The sequence below is a fragment of the Populus trichocarpa genome, chromosome 4 (assembly GCF_000002775.5).
Source record: "Populus trichocarpa isolate Nisqually-1 chromosome 4, P.trichocarpa_v4.1, whole genome shotgun sequence".
In the NCBI taxonomy this organism is placed as follows: Eukaryota; Viridiplantae; Streptophyta; class Magnoliopsida; order Malpighiales; family Salicaceae; genus Populus; species Populus trichocarpa.
In genome coordinates this window covers 1549732-1577037 of record NC_037288.2, presented here as the reverse complement: position 1 = coordinate 1577037, position 27306 = coordinate 1549732, and the positions used below count along the sequence as shown (strand labels likewise).

Genomic DNA, 27306 nt, shown 5'->3' with positions numbered 1-27306 from the left:
AGGGATCTCGTGTTTCATTATTTGGAGGTCGCCAGATGGGACCTCGTTTTTCATGAATAAAAGGAATCGCCAGATGGGATTCCAAGTTGATTAAAGGAGATCGCCAGAAGGGATCTCGTGTTTCATTATTTGGAGGTCGCCAGATGGGACCTCGATTTTCATGAATAAAAGGAATCGCCAGATGGGATTCCAAGTTGATTTAAGGAGATCGCCAGAAGGGATCTCGTGTTTCATTATTGGGAGGTCGCCAGATGGGACCTCATTTTTCCTTGAATAAATGGAATCGCCAGATGGGATTCCAAGTTGACTAAAAGAGATCGCCAGAAGGGATCTCGTGTTTCGCTATTTGGAGGTCGTCAGAAGGGACCTCATATTTCAACATTGGTTACAAGGAATCGCCAGATGGGATTCTAAGATTTTTTGTTAAAGGAGATCGTTAGAAGGGATCTCGTATTTCAATATTGGTTAAAAGGGAATTGCCAGACGGGATTCCAAGTTGAGTAAGCAATAATTATAGATTTTGGTTTAGAGAGATCGCCAGAAGGGATCTCAAGATGATAAATTTTGATCATAGTTTTTGAAGTTAAGGAGGATTGCTGTAAAAGACAAGTTTCAGGTCAATCAAGCTTCAACCAGATCAGTTTTGGGAGTTCCGTTTAGGGTTTATCTTTATAAAACTTACTGCGCAAAACCTCTGCTCCGTAAGCATTATAAAGAGGGGGCATCTGTTGTAACCCATTTTTGGGTCCCCACAAAATATATATAAAAATATGTATATAGCCAAAGGAGGTTAAGAAAAAATAACAGGAGGCAGAAGCGCTCAGAAAATGGTTGGAAAATCGATCAATAAGGTTAAAAATACAAAGATTGGATTTTTGACATTATATTCTTGAAGGAGGAGAGTCCTGTTGAGAAGGAAAATTTGAAATTTGAGGAGAAAAGCCCAAATTTGGATGTTTATGGACTTAATTTGATTTTTAAATGAATTTATAGGGGATTTGATTGCAAGAAAAATTGATTTTTAAGTCAATTTGGGCTTTAATTAGAAGAAATTTAAGTTCTGGGGCCAAAATATATTTTTTATGAATTTATTAGGTCAAATCAGGGGCCTAATTGCATAAATATTGAAGTTTAAGGGCCAATTAGGGACTTAATTGAGAAAATCCGAAACCAGGGACCAAATTGGAAGAGGCGCGTAAATGGAGGGGCTGGAATTAATTGATTCAGGGGCCTAATTGAAGAAATTAGAAGTTTTTTTGATCAATTAAGGGCTCAATTGCATAAATCAGAGACCAAGGACTAAAGTGAAAAACGCGGCCAACAAGAGGGACGGAGACCGAAATTGGCAGGGATGCAATTGAAGAAAGAAAAGATGATTGAGGGCTGATTTGAAATTTGGCGCATTTTGGCGCCACATTTAAATGAAACGGCGCGTTTTCTCCAAAACGACGCCGTTTCATACATTCAAAAACAAAAAAAAAAAGAGAAAGAGCAGAACGGTGTCGTTTTGAACGACACTGTTCATCTTCTTCCCCCGATCACGCAGCGGGGAAGAAGGAGAAAGGGAAGCTTTAATTTGAATTTCTGCCGGCCACTCTCTCGCTTGGAGCCCACCGACCGGACACAATGGCCGACCAACCACCGCGCACCACCCACCGAACCTCGGCAGCCGCGCCCAATGGCCGACCAGCCGGCTGCCCCCCATGAGAGCTGTAAAAAACAGCGTCCTTGGCCTCTATAAATAGAGGCCAAGAACGCTGAAACGAGGGGGGGGGAAAAAAACAAAAAAAGAAAGGAGAGAAGAGAGGGGAGGAAGAAGGAGAACAAAACAAAAAAACAGAGGAGAGAGAGAGGAAGAACCGAAAGAAGAGAGAAACCGAGAGGAGAGAAAAACATAAAAAAATAACAGAGGAAAGAAACACAGACTGAGAGAAGAGAGGGAGGGGAAGAAAAAGAGAAGACCGAAACATAGAAAAAAGGAAACGGACGTCCGGAACAGCTGCAGCGCCGCCTGGAACCGCCGTCCGTGGGCTACGCCTCCGCCACAGCGCCGCCAGAAACGCAGCAAGCCACCGCCTCCTCCGCGCCAGGTAACCCTTCTCCCTCCCCTATTCGGGCGTTTCTTTTTTTCCTTCTCTGCATGCAGAACGAATAGCGTTCTGCATGCAGGGGCGGGGGGAAATTAATTCCCCTCGCCCGTTTTGTTGCTGGGCCAGGCGGGTCCTGGCCCAGAAGAAATTTTTTTTTGGGGCCAAGATCGGCCCAGTACATCCTTGGGCCGATATCGGCCCAGCACATCCTTGGGCCGATATCGGCCCAGCACATCCTTGGGCCGAGATCGGCCCAGCACATCCTTGGGCCGATATCGGCCCAGCACATCCTTGGGCCGAGATCGGCCCAGCACATCCTTGGGCCGAGATCGGCCCAGCACATCCTTGGGCCGAGATCGGCCCAGCACATCCTTGGGCCGAGATCGGCCCAGCACATCCTTGGGCCGAGATCGGCCCAGCACATCCTTGGGCCGAGATCGGCCCAGCACATCCTTGGGCCGAGATCGGCCCAGCACATCCTTGGGCCGAGATCGGCCCAGTACATTTTTGGGCCGACCTAGGCCCATCATGGTTTTGGGCTGAGTCCGGCCCAGTGGTTTGGGCCGGCCCAGCCCGATTTAATATTATTATATATATATATATATATATATATATATATATATATATTGTATTTTGTATTATTTATATATATATATATATGAAAAAATTATAAAAATTTGCAAAAATTATAAAAAAAATATATGTGATTTTGTTGTAATATTATTACTGTATTTTGATTAATATTGGTTGGTATTTTACACTGTAAAGATACAAAATCCGGTATTAAAATACCTGGTTTTCATCAAAACATCAAAGATTTTCAAAACAAAAAATGTCTTTTGCTTTCAAAAATTTTCTAAAAATAGCTTTGAAATATTGTTGATTTTTAGGCATTTATTTTATCAAAGTGAATTAATATTTGGTTGTATTTTTTACAAACCCAGTATTAAAATACCCGATTTGCGTCAAAGCGTACAAAATACATATTTTTTAAAAAAATGTTTTGTTTTAAAATACGGCCTAGTCTCTCCAATATATATGTATATAAATATTGTAACATCATATTTTCACACAACAAAGAAAATTTCAAAACAATATATGTATTAGCATGCATTTTGGCTTTAATAACCAGTTTATTCAAGTCATGAGAACTAGGCCAATATTTCAAAAATTCTAAAAAAATCTTTTTGTCTTTTGGATTACGAATTTATACGTAAAACGTATTCTTGACATTAAATATATATATATATTTTTTAGACATTAGAACGGTTAGGCTTTACCCGATAAGATAAGGACCTCCTTATTGAGGAGGACTTTTCTTGAACCGTAGATGGACCAACAACTAGGAAACACACGAAAACACCTTATTTTTTATCAGACAATAAAACGATGCAGCTTACCTTAGGTAGGGTGTATTTGGGGTGCTAATACCTTCCCTTTACGCAACCAGTCCCCGTACCTGATCTCTGAGACCAGTTAGGGTTCCTAGTGACCAAAATACTAGGTGGCGACTCCCACACCATTTTTCATTGCTAAGAGACAACGAATTCCTTGTCTCCCCCACATTAACCAGATATATATATCCCCCCATCCCCCATTACATATTACATTTTTTGTGGGTGGACGATCGCCGCGACGTCGCTCACGTGCGACATAGAGCACAAGCTCAAATGCCCAAGATGGAAAGATTAATCAAGACAACGACACTAACGTTTTTGGCAACCTTCTTATTGTTACTTCTGCCCAACACCTATGCTCACCACCTTCTACTTCCACATTGCATGAATCAATTTTCTTTAGCAAGCTATGCCTGTGCTATGCTTCCATACACACCATTTCCACATCCATCTCCACCTTCTCCAGCTCCCAGCCCACCCTCACCCTCCCCGGCTCCGCCTTCACCCTCGCTTGATGTTGAGCACGAGCATCGAGAGATGATACATAAAGAGAATCATCATGGATCTATAGAAGAAAACTGTTGCAAATGGTTGGGAGCTTTAGATAAAGAGTGTGTGTGTGGCCTGCTTCATCGCCTGCCTGTATTCCTCTCGAAACCTGCACATCAATATACCCTTTATGTTAGTAATTCTTGCAACATAACTTATGCTTGTGATGGGTGAGCTCTGTGATGGGCATCGATCTGATCGACGGGAGTTTATTTATCTATGTATTCGTCATTTTAATTTTTGCTTATTTTAAGGATAAAATAATAAAATTGACAAAATATAGGGGTGAACTTAGTGGATGACACAAGTTTTCACCCCTGCTTAATTTGTCAATCATGTAATAATTTGCTTTTCGCCACTATCTTGGAATCTTTGAACTTAATTTAAATATTAATTATATCAAATTTGCTATTGTCATTTGAAATTTACTTTCTTCATATTGCTCATAGAATTTTAGATCATGGTTTGTAGTTTAGTATTATAAAAAATCCGTTTATGATTGTATCACTATCTTTCATCCTATATAACTGAAAATGAACCAAAATTACAGGAAAAAAATTAAATAATTTCTCACTAATTATACCTAGAATCTTAAACTATTCTTACTAAAACATTTCATATTTCTATAATAGACAGGTTATATAAACCATTGCATTTCTCGTTAAATAATTTAATCTTACATTTATTTTTAATTCCTTATTATTTAATATTGATTTGGATCTCACTTAATCATTATATTATAAAAGATATGAATTAATTATATTATTGGTAAATTGATTGAAAATTATTATAGTAAGCAAATCAACATATCTATTATCACATCAAAAAATTGTTAATTATACCCAAAATTATACTCTTATTACATAAATATGAAATCCATGAAGTACAATTCCGATTATATAGAATAATTTCTGATGATGTCTCAAAAAATCCAAGTTGTTTAGGAATAAAGTTCTTGTATTGAATAATCGGTTAATCAATTAGTTCTAGCAATCTCATCAATTCTCCCCAGCTAAGGTGGTTGATAAGTTATATTTGATACTTGGTAGGACAAGGTGACATGTGACTATTATCTGCAAAAGATTTTTTTTTTGTGGAGATGAGGACTCTTCGATACTTAAATAAATATCTTTTTAAAAAGAAAAATACAATAATATTCTAGAGAGAAGTACTCTGAAAATATATATGTAATAGAAAACGAAGATTGTAAACCTCTGTTCTGAAGGCTGAGCTTAGCACACTGCCAATCCTAGTAAGGCTAGGTTTGATTAACACCAGACATAGCGCTCCTACATTGGAATGTGTTTGGTGTTGGCGCGTGCTAACCCGACGCATCCAAGAATTCAAAAAAATTATACCTATATATTTTTCTTGATTCAGTATTTATTGGTAAGGATATATAAAGATATATCGAACAAATCTTGGTTCATCAATTTCTAAAGAAAAATCTAAGCTACTTTGATATCTCAACATCTGAAACATGGTTTTAAACCCCTACACAGAAAAATATAATTTAAAACTTGATTTAGATTTAGTTGCACATAATATTTTATTTTTATCAATTGTTTTGGTAAAAAAATTTAAGCAAACCCGTTTACTCGTGAATTTGACATGATTCCTTCACCTTGGGCTGGGTCAAACCCCTTACCGATTTCATAACTATGTACTGAACGGCCCATATCCAGTATTTCAAACCGTTGACTTTCTCTCCTTTGTGAAATGACATTTTCCCCTCGGCTTCTCTACTTTCCTCTTTATAAAATTGTACACTTTTGTAATTGCACAAAAACCAACAGCCTCTCTTCTCCTCTTCTATTCTCCAAAACAGCAACAAATCAAAATTGAACTCTACTCCGTTACCATGGCGCCACCGGCAACGATTCGGTGTTGCGCAGCAGCACTAACTCTGATGTTCTCTATCCTCATAATCTCTCCATCATCATCAGCTATCTATTGTGACGAAGATGATTGCTACGATCTACTAGGGTCAGCTTTCTTATTTTACTATATTTGCTTCTTTTTTTTTTGATTTTGTCAATTTACTGATTTTGCTTTTATTTCTTACAGCGTTACGCAAAATGCTAATGCTTCAGAGATAAAAAAAGCTTATTATAAACTCTCGTTGAAACAGTAAGTTTTATTTTTCATATTTTTATTTGTTAATTTTATTTAATTTTAATTTTTGATATATATTTTTTGAATGGGTTATGGTTAGTCACCCGGATAAAAACCCAGATCCGGAGTCCAAAAAGCTGTTTGTGAAAATTGCTAATGCTTATGAGGTAAAGAAAAGTATTTTTGCTCAATTTTGTTTATTTTTGCTCATAATTTTTTTTTGCTTAATTTTTTATTTGTTTTTGGGAAATGCAGATTTTAAAAGATGAAGCTACAAGAGAGCAATATGATTATGCAATTGCTCATCCAGAGGAGGTGCATTCCTTCTTCTTCTTCTTCTTCTTCTTTTTTTCATTTAATTCAGTTTTATATAATTTTATTGAATAGGAAGGGATTGGGATTTTTTTTAAACTTTTAATTTAGTTTTATATAATTTTATTTAATTCAAAGGAATTGCAAAAAAGTTCGGGGGAGTGAAGATTTTGGTGAATGATTTGAATTATTAGTTGGTGAATATACTAAGCATTTGTATTTATATGGACCGTTCATGTGCTTATTATAGATGAGTTCTCACATTTATTGAAACTGAGATTAATAAAATTATTAAAGGTGTTTGCTTTTCTTTCTTATAGGTGTTTTACAATACGGCTCGTTATTATCATGCATATTATGGTCACAAAACGGTGAGAAAGCCTATGTTGATTTATTGGAATTTTAGTGTTCTTGCTGCTGGTAGTAGCTGATAGATGTAGCAGTTGGGTTAAATTTGTGTTTTAACTTTGATATGTATGTTTTGTAGGATCCACGTTTTGTTCTGGTTGGTCTTCTTCTGATTCTCTCAGGGTTTCAGTATATGAATGAGATGACAAGGTATAATCAGGTATTGTCCCGAAACTTAACTGCGGCTAAACTTGATATTGTTGTGCCTTTTGGATGTAGCTGACCTAGCATGGGTTCTATTTGCAGAAACTTTAGTTTTGATTTATTGCAATACACATGTCATGGTGGCTGTTTCTTTTGCTTTGAAAGTTCTGTCATGTGCAGTGTTCTTTTTTGTGATGAATATGTATTGAATGGCAGTAAAGCAGGGCAAGGAAATTATAGGCTGAAGGATTTGCAGTGTGATTTTATGTATAAATATTTTGTCGGAAAAAAAGCTTCTCATATGCAGATTGCAGATTTTTTTTTTTAATTCATCTTGTCATTGCAGGCTGTAGCAATGGTCAAGAAAACTCCTGCTTATAAAAATAGACTAAGGGCTTTGGAACTTGAACGCAGTGGAGGAGTTACAAATAAGAAGAAGAGCAACAAGCAGATGGACAAGTATGAAATTATTTTGATCTTTTATGAGATACATCTGACTGATGGTTGTGAATCTGTTCATTAACCTTTATGTCTGATAAGTGTGTGCATTAATCTTGCCAGACTCTCTTTGTGATCATAAGATATATTTTTGTGGCAGGAAAGTGGAGGAAGATCTCAGCAAAGAACTTGAACTGGACATAAAGGGCGCTCATAAACCTTCCATCTGGGAACTTCTTGGTGTCCGATTTATAGTTCTGCCTTACACTATTGGCAAGGTTAGAATACCCATCTTGTTAAATCTCTTTTCCAGCTCAGGCGAGACCTTGGTATATTAGAATATTGTTACTGATCTGTTTCTTTGTTCTTATTGTTGTCTCCACATAATGCTCATTTAGAATTGAATCTTAAGTTATGACTATGAACATTCCTGATTGATTTTCTTTTTCATCCAGCTATTACTGTGGAATGGTTGTTGGTTCTGGAGATACAAGGTGAAACAAGCACCGTATTCTTGGGAAGATGCCGTCTACCTAACACAAAGATCCCTGAGAGTGCCTCTTGATGCATGGGGCAGCATTGGTAATCACTTACAGATATTTCCAACTACCAACTTAAATGTTCATCCGTTGTGTTTGTGTTAATCAATATAAAGGAAACTTTGCCAAGGCATTAAGTAGGGTTTGATTTACAGATTAAAGGATAGCTTAATTATGGATAGCCTTACAAGCTTGTCTTTTAATCAGTTAAAGGTTGCTCAGTATTCGTAAGATTTCATGACCATGTTACACAGTTGGCCAAATATTTCAAACTTTGGCATCGTCAAACATGTCTTTTAGCTGTATAGGAATCATGTGATGGATGCAATCAGCAGTGGCTTCCAGACTCTGTTCTCGCTCTGATTTAACATGTCCGGAGCTTATAAGTAATTGGTTCACTGAGTTGCTGCTTTTAACTTTCATGTTTTTCAGACGAATCAACAAAGGAAGATCTTGTTCAGAGACGTTTATGGGAGAAGTCTAACTTGGAGACCTATTTTGCAGATCTTCGTAAAGAATCCAAGCGTAGAAGATAGCAGATTTTCCTGCTTAAATGCTGACAACACAATTTTTTGGTGATAGATAACAAATATATGAGTTCCTGCTTAAATGTTGTACGGAAATAGTTGATCTATTTAATTATTCTATCATATGAAAGCAACGTGAATTTTGCAATTTAAACAAACTTATGCATTGATAAACATCCAATATATGAAGCTTTGAGTACCCTCTTAGAGGGTTTTATGACATTGTATGAATTCTTTCTCGGATCACTTAATTTTTTTTCCAATGAAATATAAATTTTAATTTTGTCAGCTCTGACATTTTTCTTATTCCAGAAATGGTTAGGCTAGGATTGGTTTCAAAATTGAATCTTTCTTCAAACGACACCGTTTTGTTTTTTCTGTTTAGGCAAATTTCAAATATATCCCCGAATATTGGGATAGTATCAATTTGGCTCCAAAACAAGTTCTTTATCCATTTTCTAAATAATTTAGATTACAAAAACATAAAAAAATAAATAATTCAAAATTGTGCTAGCTAACTATAATTTTTTTTCTATAAAAAGACAATGTTTCTTGCAAATAAATTATAATTTAGATGGAATTCATTGCTAATAAAAAGACTTAGTTACGAAATATTGGATGAATAAAAATGATACAAAATTTATTTAAGGGTGAAATTGAAACTATCTATATAGTTAGGGGTTAAATTTGAAGTTTGCCCTTTCTTTTTCATACCAACAAGACACCTCAATATACACACCGTCTTCTTCCCCAAAACCCTCTCTCGGTGCCTGAGACCGAAACACCGAGTCCGGAAACAATGACTCACTCACCTATCGCCTACTTAGTTCCACTGAGTCCAAGTCTCGAAGAAAACGCTTCAATCCCTAAACTCCCTCTCTCCAACGGCCAAAACACCATCGGCAGGAACGACATTTCGGCCTCCGATAAAAGACTCAGCCGTAACCACCTCTCCCTAACCCTATCCCTAACCTCATCCACTATAACCGTGGTCAGTTATTATTTCTCTCTCTCTCTTTTTTTTACTATTTAATTGTCTCGAAAAAAATTAACGATTAGTTTGTTTGTAGGAGGGGACTAATCCGGTGGCCGTGGTTAAATCGGGGAAACGGAGGAGGAAACTGAGAGCCGGAGAGAAAGCGGAGATAATTAACGATGATATTATTGAGTTAATCCCTGGTAATTATTTTTATAAGTACGTGTTAATTACTCCTAATAGTAATTTACAGAAGCGAGGTTGTTTCGAGGGAAGAGAAAATGGTATAGGTGAGAGCAAGCGGAAGAAGATTCGAGAAGGGATTAGTAGTAGCTCAAAGGTATTTGATTTATTTATTGTTTGTGTAATTTAATTTTTTCTAGTGTATTTGTTTATTTGATTGGAATTTATAGGTTGAGATGGAAAGTGGTGGACCGCCGAGGAATTGCGAGGAGGAGGCGATTAGGGATTTTGGTGTTTCGGAGGATGAATTGGCGTTGACATTTCGGCTTTTGAGAGTGAAAGAGTTGCCAGCTTGGGCTAATACGTCTTGTGTTTCGATAAATGATGTGATTAAGGTAATGGTGTTTTCTTGTTGTTTCTAAGTAAGGTTGTTGTTGTGACTGAATTGGATAAGGATGTTAAATTTGAGCATGAGACTTTGTGCGAATGTGGAAGAGTTATATTGTAGTGTTTATTGGTATATTGATGATGGAAGATTTTGATTGAGTGATTGGTTTTTGGTTTCTTTGTGTAGGGAGATATACTTGTTGCTATACTTTCGAATTACATGGTGGATATGGATTGGTTACTGTCTGGTGAGCTTTTTTTTTTTTTTTTTTTTTTTGTCTCACCCTGCATAGTGTTGGTTTTAGGTAGTTTAATCTGGTTTATTTCGTTGTTTTTTCCGTTTTCTGATGCAGCATGTCCGACAATTGCAAAAGTTCCTAATGTCATGGTTATTCATGGGGAGGGTGATGGTACATTGGAGCATATGAAGGTTTGATTGTAGATGGTTTTTATAGGAGTCTTCAATTTAAGCATTTGAAGATTTATTTTTGGGTGATGGGATTTTGATTTCGGTAGTATGTTATAGAGAAGGAAGCCTGCAAATTGGATTCTGCACAAACCCCGGCTACCCATTTCATTTGGGACACACCATTCAAAGGCTATGTTTCTTGTCTATCCTCGAGGAGTGCGAGTTATTGTACATACAGCAAATTTAATATATGTTGACTGGAATAACAAAAGCCAAGGTTTGTGGATGCAAGATTTCCCTTGGAAGGAGGAGAAGAAGCCTGGAAAAGGATGTGGATTTGAAAATGACTTGGTTGATTATCTTAGCATGTTGAAGGTATAATTATATTGGAGCGGAGATGATTAGGGATATTTCCCCTATGTATTTCTTTCTGTACAATCCTTTTTTTTTTAATGTCTACAGTGGCCTGAATTTACTGTAAAGTTACCAAACCTTGGGAGAATTAGTATCAATGCATCCTTTTTCAAGAAATTTGATTATAGCCATGCAGCGGTATGTTATTCGTCTTATTATTCTTACTGGAATTTTTGTCTGGGAATGTTATATCTTTATGAACCTAGTTACACAATTTTCAGGTCAGGTTAATTGCATCTGTTCCTGGATATCATACTGGTGCCAATCTAAGGAAGTGGGGACATATGAAGCTACAAAGTGTTCTTCAAGAATGCACCTTCGACAATGAGTTTAAAAGGTCTCCTCTTGTTTATCAGGTATGGTGGATTCCTCTTTTACTAGTATAATGAGTACTGATCATGTGAGAATTGAGGTTTGATGTGAACAGGTGCTGAAGTGAAATAACATGTCATCTTAATCAGTAGTTTTTTTTTAGTTCTTTTCTTTTGTAAAAAAAGTTAAAACCTGACTAGTTGATTCATGCGATGCAGTCTGCTGATCTTCCTGTGTTACAGATGAGAGAGTTATTTGAGAGAGTTATTTGAACTCTTCAATGGGCTGTGGGTGAAATCTTGGAAATTACTAGTGCTACCATGCACTTTCTTCCGCTTTGAGAAATTTTATTGAATTGTTTCGTATTCTTTCCTTGTTGCAGTTCTCTTCCCTTGGTTCTTTGGATGAAAAGTGGATGACTGAACTGGCCATTTCAATGTCATCTGGATACGCTGAAGATAAAACACCTCTTGGTCTTGGAGTGCCTCAAATAATATGGCCTACTGTAGAGGATGTCAGATGCTCCTTAGAGGTACTAACGTGTAGGTCTTTTCTTTGAGCTTTTTCCACTGCACCTTGCATTGTTTTCCAGAAATCCTTGGTTATCTTTAAACATTTTAAGGTTTTGAACTTTGGCTTTTCTTGAATAATAGGTTGACCTGGGTATCATTTTAGATTGCTTGTCTTTTATGGAGTTATAAGATGTTGAAAGCATTAAAACAGCCAGCCAGTAAACTTGACACATGGTAGCCAGGAACCAACTTATGTTCCCCACTTTGGGGTTTAGTTGGAGGAAGGGGGGCTAGGGATTGCTTTCAGCTGTCTTCTGAATATTATTGAGATGTGGGTCAAATGAGGCTATGTGCATTGATCTTGTTTGTAATTTTGACATTATCATTAATAAAGCCAGATGGAAACAACCATCACTGTTAACCCACATCTTTATTTCAAATGAATTTGCCTTTGGATATGAATGGTCAATTCAAAATTCTCTTGCCCTGGATGCCAAGTATTTTTATTTATTATTATCTTTTGATTGATTTGAAGTTCCCACTGCTAGAAAGTAAAAGATTGCGTGGTTGTGTAGTTTTGCGAACAAGATGTTAAAGAAATTATGCTCATAAACAACCAATTATGATTGATCCAGTGGAGAAGTTCAATGCTGTAAAGAAAAAGTCAAGTTGACTTGGTTTGACCAATCATATTACACAAGTCTAACACTAATTCTATGGGATTTCTTGTAACTCGTGGTATTTTAATGTGTAAATGTGGGTCTTGTTGTGCTGCTCTATGAGCTATTGGAAAGTTGTTGTCTTGTTTAATGTTATCTATTGTTAATGTTCGAAAATGAAGTTGAATAGTTCAATTCTCATGTTGTATGCTCTAGGAGCCTATTTTATGTTCATATTTTTCCACTAGTGTTATTGCTATGCTTTGCACTAGTAAAAGTCCAAGGCTATTCTCTTATGATTGTTTTACTTTTTTCTTCAGGGTTATGCAGCTGGAAATGCTATACCAGGCCCACTAAAGAATGTTGAGAAAGGATTTTTGAAGAAGTATTGGGCTAAATGGAAGGCTTCCCATTCTGGCCGCTGGTATATGTCCATCTCATTCCCAGTGACAGTTTGGATTACAAAATGCTAACTGCATTTGTATCATTTAAATTCCATTACCAAATCTTGGTTTTTTCATTCATGGCCACTTAAGTTGTGAGCACATGCATTGCCTCTTTTGCTGTGGTTGCTTCTTCAAACTGGGGGAAAGACACTTAACTTTGTGTATTCCATTGTTTCAGTCGGGCGATGCCTCATATAAAGACTTTCACCCGCTATAACGGCCAGAAACTTGCGTAAGGGTTGCTTTCTTTCACTTATAATGGTTTCTTAAGAGTTTTGCGTGGCCTGAAGAAGAGCTAAATGACTGCAAGAAGTCAATCAAGTTTTTACTATTGAACCTGAATTTAAACGTTTTCCAAACAGTTGGTTTTTGCTTACTTCATCAAATCTTAGCAAAGCAGCCTGGGGGGCTTTGCAGAAGAATAATTCTCAGTTGATGATCCGTTCATACGAGGTATGTGCATGAGGAACTATGCCACCCCCAAAAAAGGTTAAAGTTAGTGTTGAACATCAAATCATGTTTCTGTGACAATAATGTGACAATAAGCAAACGCTAACAAATTATGATTTTTTCCTTCATATTTTTTGGGTTAATTTTCATACGTTCACAATTTCATGTGTTTCCTGCCTTCTGATCCCCTAGAAACATCGATGCCTTAATTCATCTTGTGTGATTCCTTCCAGCTGGGAGTGCTCTTTCTACCATCTTCCATAAGAAGATATGGTTCTGGATTTTCTTGCACAAGTAATGGAGGTCCATCCATGGTAATTGCTATATCTGGGCCTTTTGATACTAATTTTTAGTGTGATTTAATGACAAGTCTACCCCCGTTATATGAGATTTATTGACAAGTTACTGCCCTCTGAGTTTCAGGATAATTGTGGATCATTAGTTGATTCTGAAGAGTTGAGAACAACACTAGTGACTCTGAAATGGCAAGGAACAAGCGATTCGGCATCCAAAGTGATTCCATTGCCAGTGCCTTATGAACTCCCTCCTATACCATACAGCTCAGAAGGTCATTATCTCTTTCCCATTCATTTCTGCCTGTTTTTTGTTGCATGCATCTGACTTCTGTTATCGTCATGGCAGATGTTCCCTGGTCTTGGGACCGGCGCTATAGCAAGAAGGATGTTTACGGCCAGGTTTGGCCAAGGACCGTACAGCTTTATACTTCTCAGGACTAGTATAACATACTTCATCTGTTTGTTTACCATTTCCCCTGAGTTTAACCATAAAGGGCTTTACCTCTCTGTAAATATTGTTAAAGCCAAGGGGAAGAGGTTCATTTTCTTTTTTCATTTTTAATGTATATCTGGATTTTTGATGTTTGATGCATAGCTCTTAATCTCAACATGCATGATTAAGCAGCCCCTAATCTGTTTTCTTAATCGTATTAAAAATTCTTAACACTTGAAACAGTTTGCTATGTGAAAATGTTTCTGTAAAACACTTCAAAAGAAGCAAAAAGGGAAAGAAAAATGCTTATGATATAAATTAGCAAATGCTCATTGATAGCGATTTAATTACTTAATGCTATCAATGTTATGGACTATCAAATGTGAGTTATAGCCGTATCCCTTGCTAAATAAAATCAATAATTAAACTAACCAAATAATTAGCCAATTATGTTTCTGCTCACTGCTAAGTGTGTGAGCTCGGTAATGCTGATGTTTTTTGCAAGTTTTTTTTTTTTTTGAAATTAACATATAAAAATCATTAAAAAATATAAATTTCTTATTTTTTCAAGAAAAAAACTTCCAAAAACAGTTTGCATCACAGGTTATGGCCAACTTACTCGGTTTGCTTCAGGTTTTCTCCAAGTCCTGAAGGTTTGAATGGTGTAAAATTGATGATATTCATAGGAAAAAAAGAAACTGATCATAATAGATTACAAGAAACCTACGAGCCATTAGATTCGAATAAATCTCAGGTGATTCTGCAATGTTAATTTCTTTTGTTTTTTTATAATCTATTTTTGCTCTTTTTCTTTAAATGGCTGGTATTTGTGGGAAAACATCAGATCACAAGGAAACTATGAGCCATTAGATTCGAATAAATCTTCTGTGATCCTAGGTTAATTTTTTTAAAATCTATTTTTAGTATTTTATCTTTAAATTAAGGATACATAATTCATCGGAAAAAACGACAATAGATTACAAGAAAACTATGAGCCATTAGATTCATGAGATTCAATTAAGATTTAAGAACAAATCTCACATGATCCTGCAATGTGATAGCTCAAGGCAAACAGCTTTTTACATTCTATTTTTGCTATTTTTCTCTTGTAAAAAAGAGATTTTCTTCGGATGAGCTAGAATTTATCTGTTTCCCATTATAGATTTAATTTTTTTTTAGAGGAAATATTATGATAAGATTATAAAAGAGTGATGCGAGGAAGGCAAAAAAAGAAGATAATATCCAACCCTACCCAAATCCATAGAATTGAAAATAAGACAAGATATGCTGCCAGCAGGATTGATGGCAAAAGGGAAACACTTTTCCTATCTCCTCTCAAAGCCTTCAAAAATCAACACTAATATACCTATATATATTAGTTACATATATCCATACTCACATCTCGCCCTCCATCTCGCGATCGCCACACAGTTAGGCAAAATCGCATACTGTTACAACAACACATAAAAACCGTCCTCACATCCCAACCCCCACAAAATCTCCATTGCCATCCATACCTTATCCACAGCCATCACTGTCAATGGATGTCATTTTTGAGCCCCAAAGAGGCGGGCCATTCTCCATTGAAGTGGGTTTCTTTGATACAGTCTCGGAGATCAAAGAGAAGGTACACAAGTACCATGGTATACCTATAAACAAGCAAACCCTAGTTTTTCATGGCCAAGTTCTTCAAGATGATAAAGATGTAGAATATTGTGAAATCCTCCAAAACTCTCGCATTCAACTCCTTATAACACCTGAAACCGATCAAATACCTCAAGACAAGGTTGAACAAACCTCACACTCCAAGAAAGTTCAGCTGCGTATCAAGATTCCATCAAACCAAACGCTTGTCCCTCTTGAAATGGATATGAGCGATACTGTGCTACATCTAAAAGAAAAGATTCGTGAGATAGAGCCAGTTCCAGTTAAAAGATTAGTGCTACAATCGAATGGTGCGGAGTTGCAAGATCATCAGTCTTTACATGAATGTGAGTTGAAGTATAATAGTGAGATTAGCGTCAACGTAAAGCCATCACCATCTGGCTCAGGATCAAAAGGGGGCTCTACAGGTTTCAAGAAACTGAGGGTGATTGTTGTGACCAAGTGTGGCACTAAGAAGATTCCTGTCGAAGTGAATCCATCGGATAATGTTGGAGAGCTTAGAAAAGAGCTGCAAGATTTGCAACAGAAAAATCAATTCCATCTTCCACAAGAAGGGTACTTTTTCATACATAAACAGGATGTTATGGACGATGATCGATCGTTTCGGTGGCACCGTGTTAACCAGGGTGATACAATTGATGTCTTCAATGGAAGAGTAACCAGTGGATCTTAGTATTTCATGAATTTTCCTTAGGGTAATTTTCCATGACATGTGCTTCAATTTTTCTAGGGTTGTTAACTGTATAAATCAAGGCTCAAGCACTGACTTTAGGCTCAGCATCAACATTCTACTCTTTGAACAAGTTATGATCATGCAGTGTTAGTAAATTTCCTTTTCAATACTTAGATAGCATATATTGCTTTTGTGCTTCGATTTTTAAGACGTAAACCTTTGTGATGAGAAATTACTTTCACACTACTCGATAGTTAATTTGTTCAAGATTATGTTAAAAATTCTTCAGTGTTTTTGGTATATATTTATGGATACTTTCTACCATATTCATAGGATGCTTTCTTTAATTTGAGCAATTTCTTTCTTTCATTCATTTTTCCAATTTTTTGGAGAATTTGATCAATATTTCAAGTCAATGGTAATTAATTTGTTTCTCTTTTGTCATCCCTGTTAATGTCTCAAAAGATTAGCAAAATCAAGAAAGCATCTTCCTTACGTGCATGCTTTGGGATTTAATACATGCTTTTATAACCCATAATTAATTTGTAAAATGTTGAATATTTGGTTGGAATTATGGGCACATACCTTCGATATTATTAATTGGTGTAAATTTAAATTTATAATTTACTCCATAAAAAAATAAATTGTACCTCTATAAAAGGAATTATTCAGTTTATCATGAAACTCGTAAATAATTTTTTTACGTTGAATCCTATATTTATGTGAAAGAGGAGTATAATTGTGTAATTAATTATTCTTTTTATCATTATTGATTGTGGCCACTAGAAACCGTACATCTTACCTTTTAGGAATTTTCATTTTTGTGTGTGGCAATGCTATTCTCGTATTTTTTCAAGGCATGAAAGACAGAAAAGAAGGAAGCATGCGCAGTCTTCCTAATTATTTCATTATGCTTGTACTAATTAAATAAACTGATTGATCCAATCCAATCCAATCCAATAATCTCATTATATAAACTAATTAATCCAATCCAATCCAATAATCTCTCTCTATAAATGAATTTGACTATTATTTCTTTGAAATATATGGTATTTTGCAGACAATTAAGGTCAAGATTGTTATTGATGGTACAAGACACCCTGTGGAAATCCCAGATGATAAACTGAATCAAGATTGTTATTGATGGTACAAGACACCCTGTGGGCATTTTCAAATGATAAAAGTGTGGATTCTTCCTTTATTAATAGATGCGTGAAAAAAATAAATCAAACCAAGAAATATAGTAGATGCGCACCTACAGCAGCAAGAGGGTTCTATTTGATCCGTTCAGGTGAAAACCTTAATCTTTACTAACCTAGTCCTTTCTTTTATGCGAGGATGCAATCTTTCTCAAAGTTCACTTTCTTTTTATTTTTCGAGATTGGCTTGGTGTTCAATGTACTTAGGTACAAGAACGAAAAGAACTCTAAAGGCGTGGTATTGTACTGATCGAATCCGTTTCTCAGCACTGAGTATACCGTGATATATATATATATATATAAGCGTAAGAATACAAGATAAAGCCTGGAATAGGCAGAAAAGAAACCCAAAGGATTCTGCAGAATGGGGGTCTTTTGAAAATAAAAAAACCACAGAAGAAACATTAGTGATTGTTCAACATCAGAAGACCATATTTTATATTTGAGTGTTCATGGTTAGGCCTAACTCAAATTAGATGGAAAAGAAGAGAAAAGGGAAAGTCCAATTGTCAAGTAATTTGACATAATAAGGATAGATTTTATCTTATTAGGGAGAGAAAATCTCTCTAGTATCCTTATTCTTACGAGGAGAGTTAATAATTCTCTCATTAATGAAAATTAAAACTGAAAGAACATTTTTTGAAGGGTATAATTTTTTAAACTCAGATAATAAATATGAGAGTTTAAGGTGAGAAAAATCCACCATTACACAAATGGTCTCCATCAATAGTGATATTGAAAGATTGTTGAGTGAAAAATTGTTTTGATTCATATAGGCAAAACAAATCGTTGGTGGTTTCTTTATTGACATTAAAAAAGTCAATTTTAATCACAGTTGCTATTTTTTTTAGAGCTTGAAAAGTATGTCGAATATATGTTGTTCTATTATGAATATATGTTATTCCTTACTAACAAGTAATAAGTACACACTTGAACAATGTCGTACAATTGAAAGTCTTGTTTTTTTTTTCTTCCCTTTTTTTCTCTCTTGGAGAAGCAAATAACACACATTCCTTGACATGTTAATAGAATGATCTTCTGACAGTCAGTTCACAAGTTCTCTACCAAACCAAAAAAGCATCCAAATCATATTGGAAATATGCTTTAATTAAGAGTTATTGGCATAATCATACCCATCAAAAGCTCATAGCCGACCTAAATCATTCTCTCTGGCAGTACTAGGTCAGAATTAAGCTACATACATCTGAACTTGAGAGAAAAAATAATGGTATGATCTTTCATCGAACTTGATTTTCTTGACGTATGTAGTATTTTCACTTGCTAATATCATAGCTTTATGCCGTGATAAATTCTTGAGTTAACTATGATATAAATGTGTTTCTTGCAGACATTGAAGGTCAAGGTTGTTATTGATGGTACAAGGTTCCCCATAGAACTTCCAAATGATGCAACTGTCCAGGACCTAAAAGAGGCAGTCCATCGTATGTTTAATTTCTATGCTGTGGAGAACCAAGAGTTGCTTTTTAACGGGCTGTTGTTGCTAAATTACATAAAATTAGAAACTTATGAAGTCGTTGATGATTCTGAAATTATCCTCCAAATATTTTTCACTGTTGGAATCATCGGAAAAAACCCAGACGGGCAATACCACAGGTACGAAGTGAGAGCCCACCGGAGTAATACTGTTCAGGACTTGAAGCTGAAGCTCCATATGTACCATGGTTTGGACATTACCAATATGAATCTCCAAATGAGGCCTGAATATTACCTGCAAGATCGTACTTTTTTGTGGGCTAATGAAATTTCTAGCAGCACTGATATTTATATAGTTTAGGATCAGTAGCATGCAGCTTTTGATGTTTCAAATATAGCCAATGGGCTAAATAGGAGTACTGGTGAATAAAGGAAGGGGATGAATTCAGGGAAAAATAAAATAGATTTTAGTTTGTAACGATTTCCCTCCATTCTCCTTGTTTGGTATTGGATGAATTTAGAATAAATAAGATCGAATTTGGGAAAAATAAAATAGCATATTTATAATTTGTAAGAATTAGTTTTACAAAGCCAAAATTATAAAGAAAGAGGCTAGGAACAAATTGATTTTCCAGAAAGAGGCTGTTCATTGGGATGCAGTATTTGAGTTAGTTCTTCATTGCCTGGCTTTTTGGTTGAATGTTACTGGAATCTTCAGATACATGGATTTGAATTTGTTTAGAGGTTCGGAAATCATTCTTTAATGGTTTAACAAATAGAGGTCTACCTAGTTTGTTGCTACCTTGATTGCTTTTTTTTTTTTTTTTTCATTTGTAAATAGTCTTGTAGTCTTGTATTTATCTCTCGTGCTAGCTTGGTGTTCTATGGCTCAATCATTTTCTTCAATAAAATTCCTTGATTATTATAAATAAAAAAAACAAAGCCAAAATTTATATATGGGTTTTTTTTTTCAGAATTGTTTTATTATTATTATTTCTATTGCAATATGCCATATATTTATCTCAAAACAAGCTCCAATATATACATATTTTTTCAAAATAATGCTGACCACCCATCCTCTACCATGATAAATGACATGGAGTCCATCTAAAATCTTTTATGACCATCAAAGCTAGCTTCAAACCCTAGAAGATTAGGGTTCAAGTTTTTTTTTACTCTAAAAATTAAACCTATATCTCAAATTTTCTTGACTAAAATAATATGAAAGAAAACCATCGTATATACCTCTCCAACCTCATAACTAACTATAAAAATATATTTTATTTTTTAAAAATTAAATCAAATCAAATTAAAAAGATTTTTGAACTGTTGAACATCATTAAAAGAAACCATATATATTAAGTTCTCCTGTATTCAAAGACGGCTTGATATTTGTTATACAAGAACTTTCTCTCTTCTTTACACATCTAGAGAAAATGAATGACAAAAAAATTGAATTATGAACAGAAGCGTAAAAGCCCAAAGAAGATTGGATATGAACAAAGTGAAACTTTAGGGACAAAATTGAATATTTCCATGCCATTTGAACATTGAAAGTGTGAAAATGGTATTTTTTAAATGTCAATTTTGGTCCTTGATCTTTTTATTGTTTTTAAGATCTGTTTTCAGATGGTGCTGTTTTCAGAATCAATTAAAATCCTTAGCCTGGCTGTTTTACGATTAACGAATATTTTCTTTGGGCATGCTGAGGATATTACAATGTTGCAATCGGTAAATAGGCAATGAGAAATATGGAAGGCCATTTCCATAAAATAGAATGATTTAACTAATAAAATAAAATAAAATGCAGAGAGGCACATAAACCATGTTGTACAATTGAAAGTAAATAAACACACACATGCCTTGACATGTTAATACAATGATCTTCTGACAGTCGGTCCACATGCCATCTAGCAAACCAGAAAGGCATCCAAATCATATTGGAAATATGCTTTAATTAAGAGTTATTGGCTTAATCATACCCATCAAAAGCTCATAGCCGACCTCTATCATTCTCTCTAGCAGTGCTAGCTGATCAGAATTTAGCAGCACACATCTGAAATTCTGAACTTGAAAGAAAAAACATGGTATGGTTTTTCATCTAACATGATTTTCTTGAACTATGCTGTATTTCACTTGCTAATTTTATAGTTTTATGCCATGATAAGTTCTTGAACTAACTATGATACAAAATGTGGTTTTTGGCAGACATTGAAGGTCAAGGTTGTTGTTGATGGCACTACAATGATCCCTATGGAACTTCCTGATGATGCAACTGTTAAGGACCTGAAAGAGGCAGTCCATGATATGTTCACCTCTTATTCTGTAGAGAACCAAGAGTTGCTTTTTAATGGGCTGTTTCTGCAAGATAACACAAAATTGGCATCTTATCGACTCGTTAGTGATTCTGAAATTACCCTCCGACTACTTTTCACTATTGTGATCATTGGGAAAAACCCGGATGGGCAATACCAGAGATACGAAGTAAGAGCCCATCGGAATAATTATGTCGGGGACTTGAAGCTGAAGCTCAGTGAGGATCATGGTTTGGACATCACCAATATAAGACTCCAGATGGGGCCTGAATCATACCTGCTAGATCGTACTCTTTTGTGGGCTAATAGAATTTCTAGTGGCACTAGAATTTATATAGCTGAGGAGTAGAATGCAGCTTTTGATGTTTCAAATAAAGCCCATGGGCTAAATAGGAGTGGTGAATAAAGGAAGGGGATGAATTCAGGGAAAAATAAAATAGCTTTTAGTTTGTAACAATTTCTCTCTATTATCCTTGTATGGTATTTGATGAATTTAGAATAAATAAGTTTGAATTTGACAAAAATAAAATAGCAATCTAAAACTTACAAGTTTCATGCTATCGTTATTTCTTTCCCTATGCAACTTCTTATGTTCTCTATGAATGAATATTTGTGATGAAATGAAGCTTGCGAATGGGCTAAATTCATGATGGGTATTTGTCGGACAAGCTTGTAAAACAGGGCCAAATTTAAGTGCCTCTAAGACCGGAAATTGTGGCTCAAATTTTACCTTTATTCATAGTTTTTAGACCCGGCCCGTTTCAAGGCCCGGGTTCCGGGTTTGGACCGGGTCATCGGGTCACCCGGGTCAATTCTTTTTTTATAATCAAAACGACGTCATTTTAGTAAAAAAAAAATAAAAGTCAACGGGTTGCAACTAAATCTTGTCGGGTCAGCCGGGTCACGCCAGGTTTTTTTCTTTTTTTTTTTTTCTTCAATCCGGCCTGGTTCTAGTTTCGGATCAGTCACCTTCCAGATCAACCCGTCGGGCTAGGCTGCGTTTGAAAACTATGCCACTATTGACCTAAGTAGCAGCTGATTAAAGTGCCACAAACTTGACAGTTGTGGCAGATATGATGTTTGTCGCTGTTCTGATGCTATATCCATTTTGCTACCGAGGCAACCCCAACCAACATTTAAATTGTCGCAAATAGTGTTTAGAGGTAATTCCACTGGTATACAATATATAGTGGCAGAAACGTTTGCCACTTTATACCAATTTTCTTCTAGTGGTTGATGATGGAATCGAAACTCCTACTTCTCATAAATTTTCTTCTAGTGGTTGATGAGTTTGTTCTAAATTGTGGTGTATATATATTAGGGTAAAATTTATTTATGAGTGATTTTATTCTTTATACTTTGATAGCTAGTAATGGCTAGTGAGAGGAGAAAAAAATAAAAAAGTGAGTTTCGAGTTATTTGAGGATTTTGATGAGACAACAATTTTGCGTACCACTTATATCTTCTATTTTTTATATTGAATTTTAACAAACAAAGCCAATTTCATATGTATTTTTATATAATTAATTATACTTGTGATTTTATATTTCTCTACTTGTTATGGTGGTTTCCAAGACACACACAAAACAGTTTGTGATTTTATATTTCTCTACACGTAAGTGTGTGTGGGTGTATATATATATAAAAGAAAAAAAAACAGTTTTATACATAACAAATAACAAAATAAGCTATAAACGGTGATTTACATAGGCTTATTTAAAGTGACATTGTGAATTATAATAATAAAATTATGATTTTGCCCTCAATGACAAATAAATTTGGTTTTGCTAATGGGAGTAATTAATAGGGTCTTTTTATTTTATTTATTTATTAACAGTTAAAGTATAAAATTACCTTGAAACAAAAAACATTTGTGCTGGGGTATAGGCAGTTTTGGGTTTTTGATTTTTAATGTAACGTTACTGTTTTGCCATTTCAACCAAAAAATTATTAACCTTTTGTTCAGGGTCATTTTAGTCATTTCACTTTACGTTTTCTGTTATTGTTGAGCGGGTGAGGGGTGGATTTGAACTTTTTTATGTAATAAATATTATAAAAAGTGATTAATCCGTGTATTGCACAATTCAACACTTGAAGGATGGTCGTGGTCTTCTAGAGACGAGTGCGACATCTCAGAACAATCAAATAGTGCCTTCTAGGGTGGTGTCTAAATCATCTAAGCAACCCCTCCATCCCTAACCAACGCATGTCTAAACGGATCTCTAGTTTGACACTTACGACATTTTTTTTACCCTTTTCTCTCTCTCTCTTTACTTTTAATATCTAGCCCTCTAAATTTTAAAAGTTGTCCCTCAATTATTATTTTTTTTATATTTGATCTCTTTTCTTTTGGTTTCTATTTTTTTTCTTGATCTTGTTTTAAAGTTTTTATTTTTATTCAATTTCATTCTTCAATTCCAATTCTTTTATATACTGTTATTTTTTTTTTGTTTGATTCTCATTCGATTGATTTTTCTTTCAATCCCAAAATAAAAAATTATAGTTGTCTATTTTTATTTTCCAGTTTTGATATAAGTTCTTTTAATTACTATTTTTTTTAATTCCTTTTCTTCCTATAAAATAGGCTTGGTGTTTCATGACCTAAGCCGCGAGTTTGACGAGTTAACCTAGTTGGCTCGACCTTTATTACCCGAGTTATTGATTTGTCATGCAAACTCAAATTAACTTGGGCTGAGTTTTTTGTCCCTTTTTATTCCATTTCAATGTTGTGTATTTAATTAACTAAGAATTGAGTTGTATTATCTTTTCTCTTTTTGAAAATTATTTTTCACAGGTTATCATGGCCAAATTTTATTTATTTGGCCTATTTATTATCGTTGTCTTTTTCTTTAATTATCTAATTAAAATAAAATCAACTCATTTGACCAAGTTAGGTCTATAACCGAGTTGTAAATTTTTTTTTTATCTTTTTCAAAATTGTTAGGTAATATGCTTTATAACTAATCGGTTGGTTATACATGACATTATTATATTCATGTAAATACATATTTATTATTAATAAAGGTTCAATTTATCTTTAATATTAATATAATATTAGATTAATGACTTTAAAGTAAAGATAAAGTTCACGGGACTAAAATGTTTTTCAAAAAAAATTATAAAGTTGTTATAAGACATATACATTAAACTTACTCGCATGAGAATTTCATATGGAAAAATCACTTATATCTATGGAAAGGCTCATATGACGGTTGTATAAGTGATCCCTAGACTTGAGATCACTAAGTTATCTTATATAGAGAATGTTATGTTTTAATCCTGTTGTATGTTATCTTAATCGAGGTAACGAAATGACAGATATTTGATATAATATAAACTATATGAAAGTACTTGAGTGATCAAGAAAGGATTCATCACCTTAGATGAATTAGAAAAAATATTTTATCTGTTCTTAAATGGTATTGACTGAGAAATTCTTGGTTAAGATGGAATGAAATTTGAAAAAAAATTTAAATTTTATTCAAACAATCAATGATTATTGCGTAGAAAAGAAGCATGATTTCAGACACCTTTTGCCGGAACAGAAAACTTACATTAAAAGAGTGTGTGATGGGTTTCTGTTCATAGATACGTACATACACATGTATAAACGGCCCGAGGGAGATAGATTTGATTTGCATGAACTAGTAGACACTTGTTTCATATTCATTTCATGTTGTCTAGCACAGAAAACAGAATTTCATACACCTTTTGCCAGAACAAGAAAAGCATCAATAACAAATCCAAAACTACCAATATATCTGATTGATTGCATGATCAGACTTTAATTAACAACCAAAATATATTATACTGCTTACTAATTCTCTCCACATATTAGCTCAGAGTTGATTAAGTGGCATACAGTTTCTCAACATTTAATCTGGTACTCTAACCATGGTAAGATTTTAATTCAGTACTATTTTCCGACAACAGCGTATCAGTTTCTCGTTTTCTTATCCATATTTAGGCTCCATAACTAATTTTAAAGTAACTCAAATTGGCTTTTTGACAGCCCATGCACGTCAGCGTTATTTATGGTCACCAAATCTATCATGTGGCCCTCAGGGACGATACCACCGTTGTTAACCTCAAACGACTCCTTGGCCGAGAGCTTGACTTGCCAGTGGAGAATCAACAGCTAGATTATGGTGACATTATTATGTCTAATCACACTCCATTGCAAGCTTATCAAATCGATCCCAACGAATTGATCCTCCTCCGAGATTTGTATGAAATATTTTTTGAAGCAGACTCAACAGATGGGCATGGGATCCGACGGTTTAGACTGCTAGTCCATCAGAATAATAAGGTGAGGGAGTTGAAGAATATGCTTCATTTACATCATGGCTTTGCCATTAGGGATAATATGACACTAAGAGTGGAGAGCCCTTTCGGTCCTATTTACGCTAATGATGATCATAGAGATATTTACGAGTATCAAATTTTCACTGGCACTGTCATACGTATACTAAAATAATGTACCATGGTTTTGGCATAGGAGAGGAAATTAAAATAATATATATGGTATGTCTAGGAAGAATAAATAAAACAAGATGAATTAATGCAATAAAATTAGTTTAATCTTTTTCCTTTTCTGGTTGTTTTAAGATCCTTAATCCTAATTTCCTACACATATCTCCTGTGTCTAGACCATATGGAAGGATCGTGATCAATAAAAACCAAAATTAATATTAAAAAATAATATAAGATTTCTAACCAAAAACTCAATTAGAAAATACAAAAAATTGTTTCAGTTTAGTTTATGTTTCAAATTTAAAAGATTAAAAAAACTTAACCAAACATAACTAAATTTTTTAAAATATAAAACCAAAAAACCTAAGTTCTTCACGTCAAATCCTGTCAAAAAAAGCCCAACTAAAAGATTCACGAAGTAATTTGATTCTTTTAAATAAAAAACAGTATCGCTTGGTTTGAACCAATTGTTTAATTTAGTTCAAATTAAAAATAAAAATGATTCAGTTGAATTTTTTTTATCCAAACCAAATCAAAGTAACCGGTGCTCTCTGCTTTAAGTGACCGTTTGGAAATGCAGTTGTACCTGTATTTCTAAAAAAATTAAATTTTTTTGCTAAAAATTAACTTTTTTTATATGTTTTAGATCGTTTTGATGCGCTGATTTCAAAAATAATTTTTTAAAAATAAAAAAACATCATTTTAATGTATTTCAGCACGAAAAATACTTTAAAAAATAACCGCAACCGTACTCCCAAACAAACCCCGACAATCATCACTACCACAAATAACAACTAATAATTAACGGCAACCACTTCTAAATTCACAAACTTTTTCAGACATATCCTTCTTCCATTTGGGTGGAAGATGGGTCTAACAATTAGAGATGCCGAGAACAAGCCTATAAACTCTCAAATGCACAGACAATAAATGCTAACGTAAGCCAACTCTAAATTCAATAAGATGGTAGAGCCTAAAATGATATAAAAAGAACTGGCCTGAGAAAAAAAAAAAAAAAGAAGACTTGAGGATCAAATTAAATCAAATAAAAATAAAATATATACCAATAAAAGATTGATGATTAAATTTAATATAATCAATAAATAATAATAAAATTGCTGAGGAACAAAATTGTTTTTGAGGAGGGAACTATAAACTTGTTTGATTGTTTCTCCACCATCCTTCATCGGGTTGCTATTTGGTTGCATTCTCAAGATTCAAACTTCAATTATACAGGAAATGACCTCTTAAGATCTTCTGATGGCATCAAATTATGGTGTAATAAGAAATCTTAGGAAGTCTTCTTGTTGTTTGCTGTAGTAGATCAGTTTTTTTTTTTTTTTTATCTCTTGTATTTCTTTTTGGCTATTCGCTTTATGGCCTTCTCAATATACTCTCGATGATTATCAAAAATAATAATAATAATAATAATAAAAATTTAATTTTTTTTTAATTTCTAGAAAGTGTTTTTCAGCTAAAATAAAAAGAGAATATTTTTATGAAAATTAAATTAGATTTTTCTGTTTACATCAACTAATTTTTTTAATAATA

General features: G+C 34.5%; 3 protein-coding genes across 3 annotated transcripts; all 3 read left to right on the top strand.

Annotated features, from left to right (window-relative positions):
- The first annotated feature begins 5820 nt into the window (after window positions 1-5820).
- LOC7479096 (chaperone protein dnaJ 50) lies at window positions 5821-8741 on the top strand. The gene is made up of 10 exons (XM_002305579.4): window positions 5821-6022; window positions 6104-6166; window positions 6252-6318; window positions 6407-6466; window positions 6784-6834; window positions 6951-7031; window positions 7362-7474; window positions 7614-7731; window positions 7909-8035; window positions 8425-8741. The coding sequence occupies exons 1-10, from the start codon at window positions 5898-5900 to the stop codon at window positions 8526-8528; spliced, it is 909 nt and encodes a 302-aa protein (XP_002305615.3). The 5' UTR covers window positions 5821-5897; the 3' UTR covers window positions 8529-8741.
- A 482-nt stretch (window positions 8742-9223) lies between these two features.
- On the top strand, window positions 9224-14187 carry LOC7479095 (tyrosyl-DNA phosphodiesterase 1). Its single transcript, XM_006383883.3, has 15 exons — window positions 9224-9510; window positions 9590-9835; window positions 9909-10073; window positions 10253-10313; window positions 10419-10495; window positions 10592-10849; window positions 10937-11026; window positions 11110-11244; window positions 11583-11732; window positions 12692-12795; window positions 12996-13049; window positions 13180-13270; window positions 13501-13581; window positions 13691-13835; window positions 13910-14187. Exons 1-15 carry the CDS (start codon window positions 9319-9321, stop codon window positions 14002-14004), a joined length of 1944 nt encoding a protein of 647 aa, XP_006383945.3. The 5' UTR covers window positions 9224-9318; the 3' UTR covers window positions 14005-14187.
- A 1039-nt stretch (window positions 14188-15226) lies between these two features.
- Window positions 15227-16636, top strand: LOC7479094 (ubiquitin domain-containing protein 7SL RNA1). The gene has a single exon (XM_002305577.4). The coding sequence runs from the start codon at window positions 15537-15539 to the stop codon at window positions 16332-16334; it is 798 nt and encodes a 265-aa protein (XP_002305613.2). The 5' UTR covers window positions 15227-15536; the 3' UTR covers window positions 16335-16636.
- The last annotated feature ends 10670 nt before the right edge of the window (window positions 16637-27306 follow it).

Coding starts and splice junctions, on each gene's coding strand:
- LOC7479095 (XM_006383883.3), top strand. CDS start 9,319: ATGACTCACTCACCTATCGCCTACTTAGTTCCACTGAGTCCAAGTCTC. Junction 11,245..11,582: donor GGTCTCCTCTTGTTTATCAG/GTATGGTGGATT, acceptor TCCTTGTTGCAG/TTCTCTTCCCTTGGTTCTTT. Junction 13,271..13,500: donor TGATGATCCGTTCATACGAG/GTATGTGCATGA, acceptor GATTCCTTCCAG/CTGGGAGTGCTCTTTCTACC.
- LOC7479094 (XM_002305577.4), top strand. CDS start 15,537: ATGGATGTCATTTTTGAGCCCCAAAGAGGCGGGCCATTCTCCATTGAA.
- LOC7479096 (XM_002305579.4), top strand. CDS start 5,898: ATGGCGCCACCGGCAACGATTCGGTGTTGCGCAGCAGCACTAACTCTG. Junction 6,467..6,783: donor CAATTGCTCATCCAGAGGAG/GTGCATTCCTTC, acceptor TCTTTCTTATAG/GTGTTTTACAATACGGCTCG. Junction 7,475..7,613: donor AGCAACAAGCAGATGGACAA/GTATGAAATTAT, acceptor TTTTTGTGGCAG/GAAAGTGGAGGAAGATCTCA.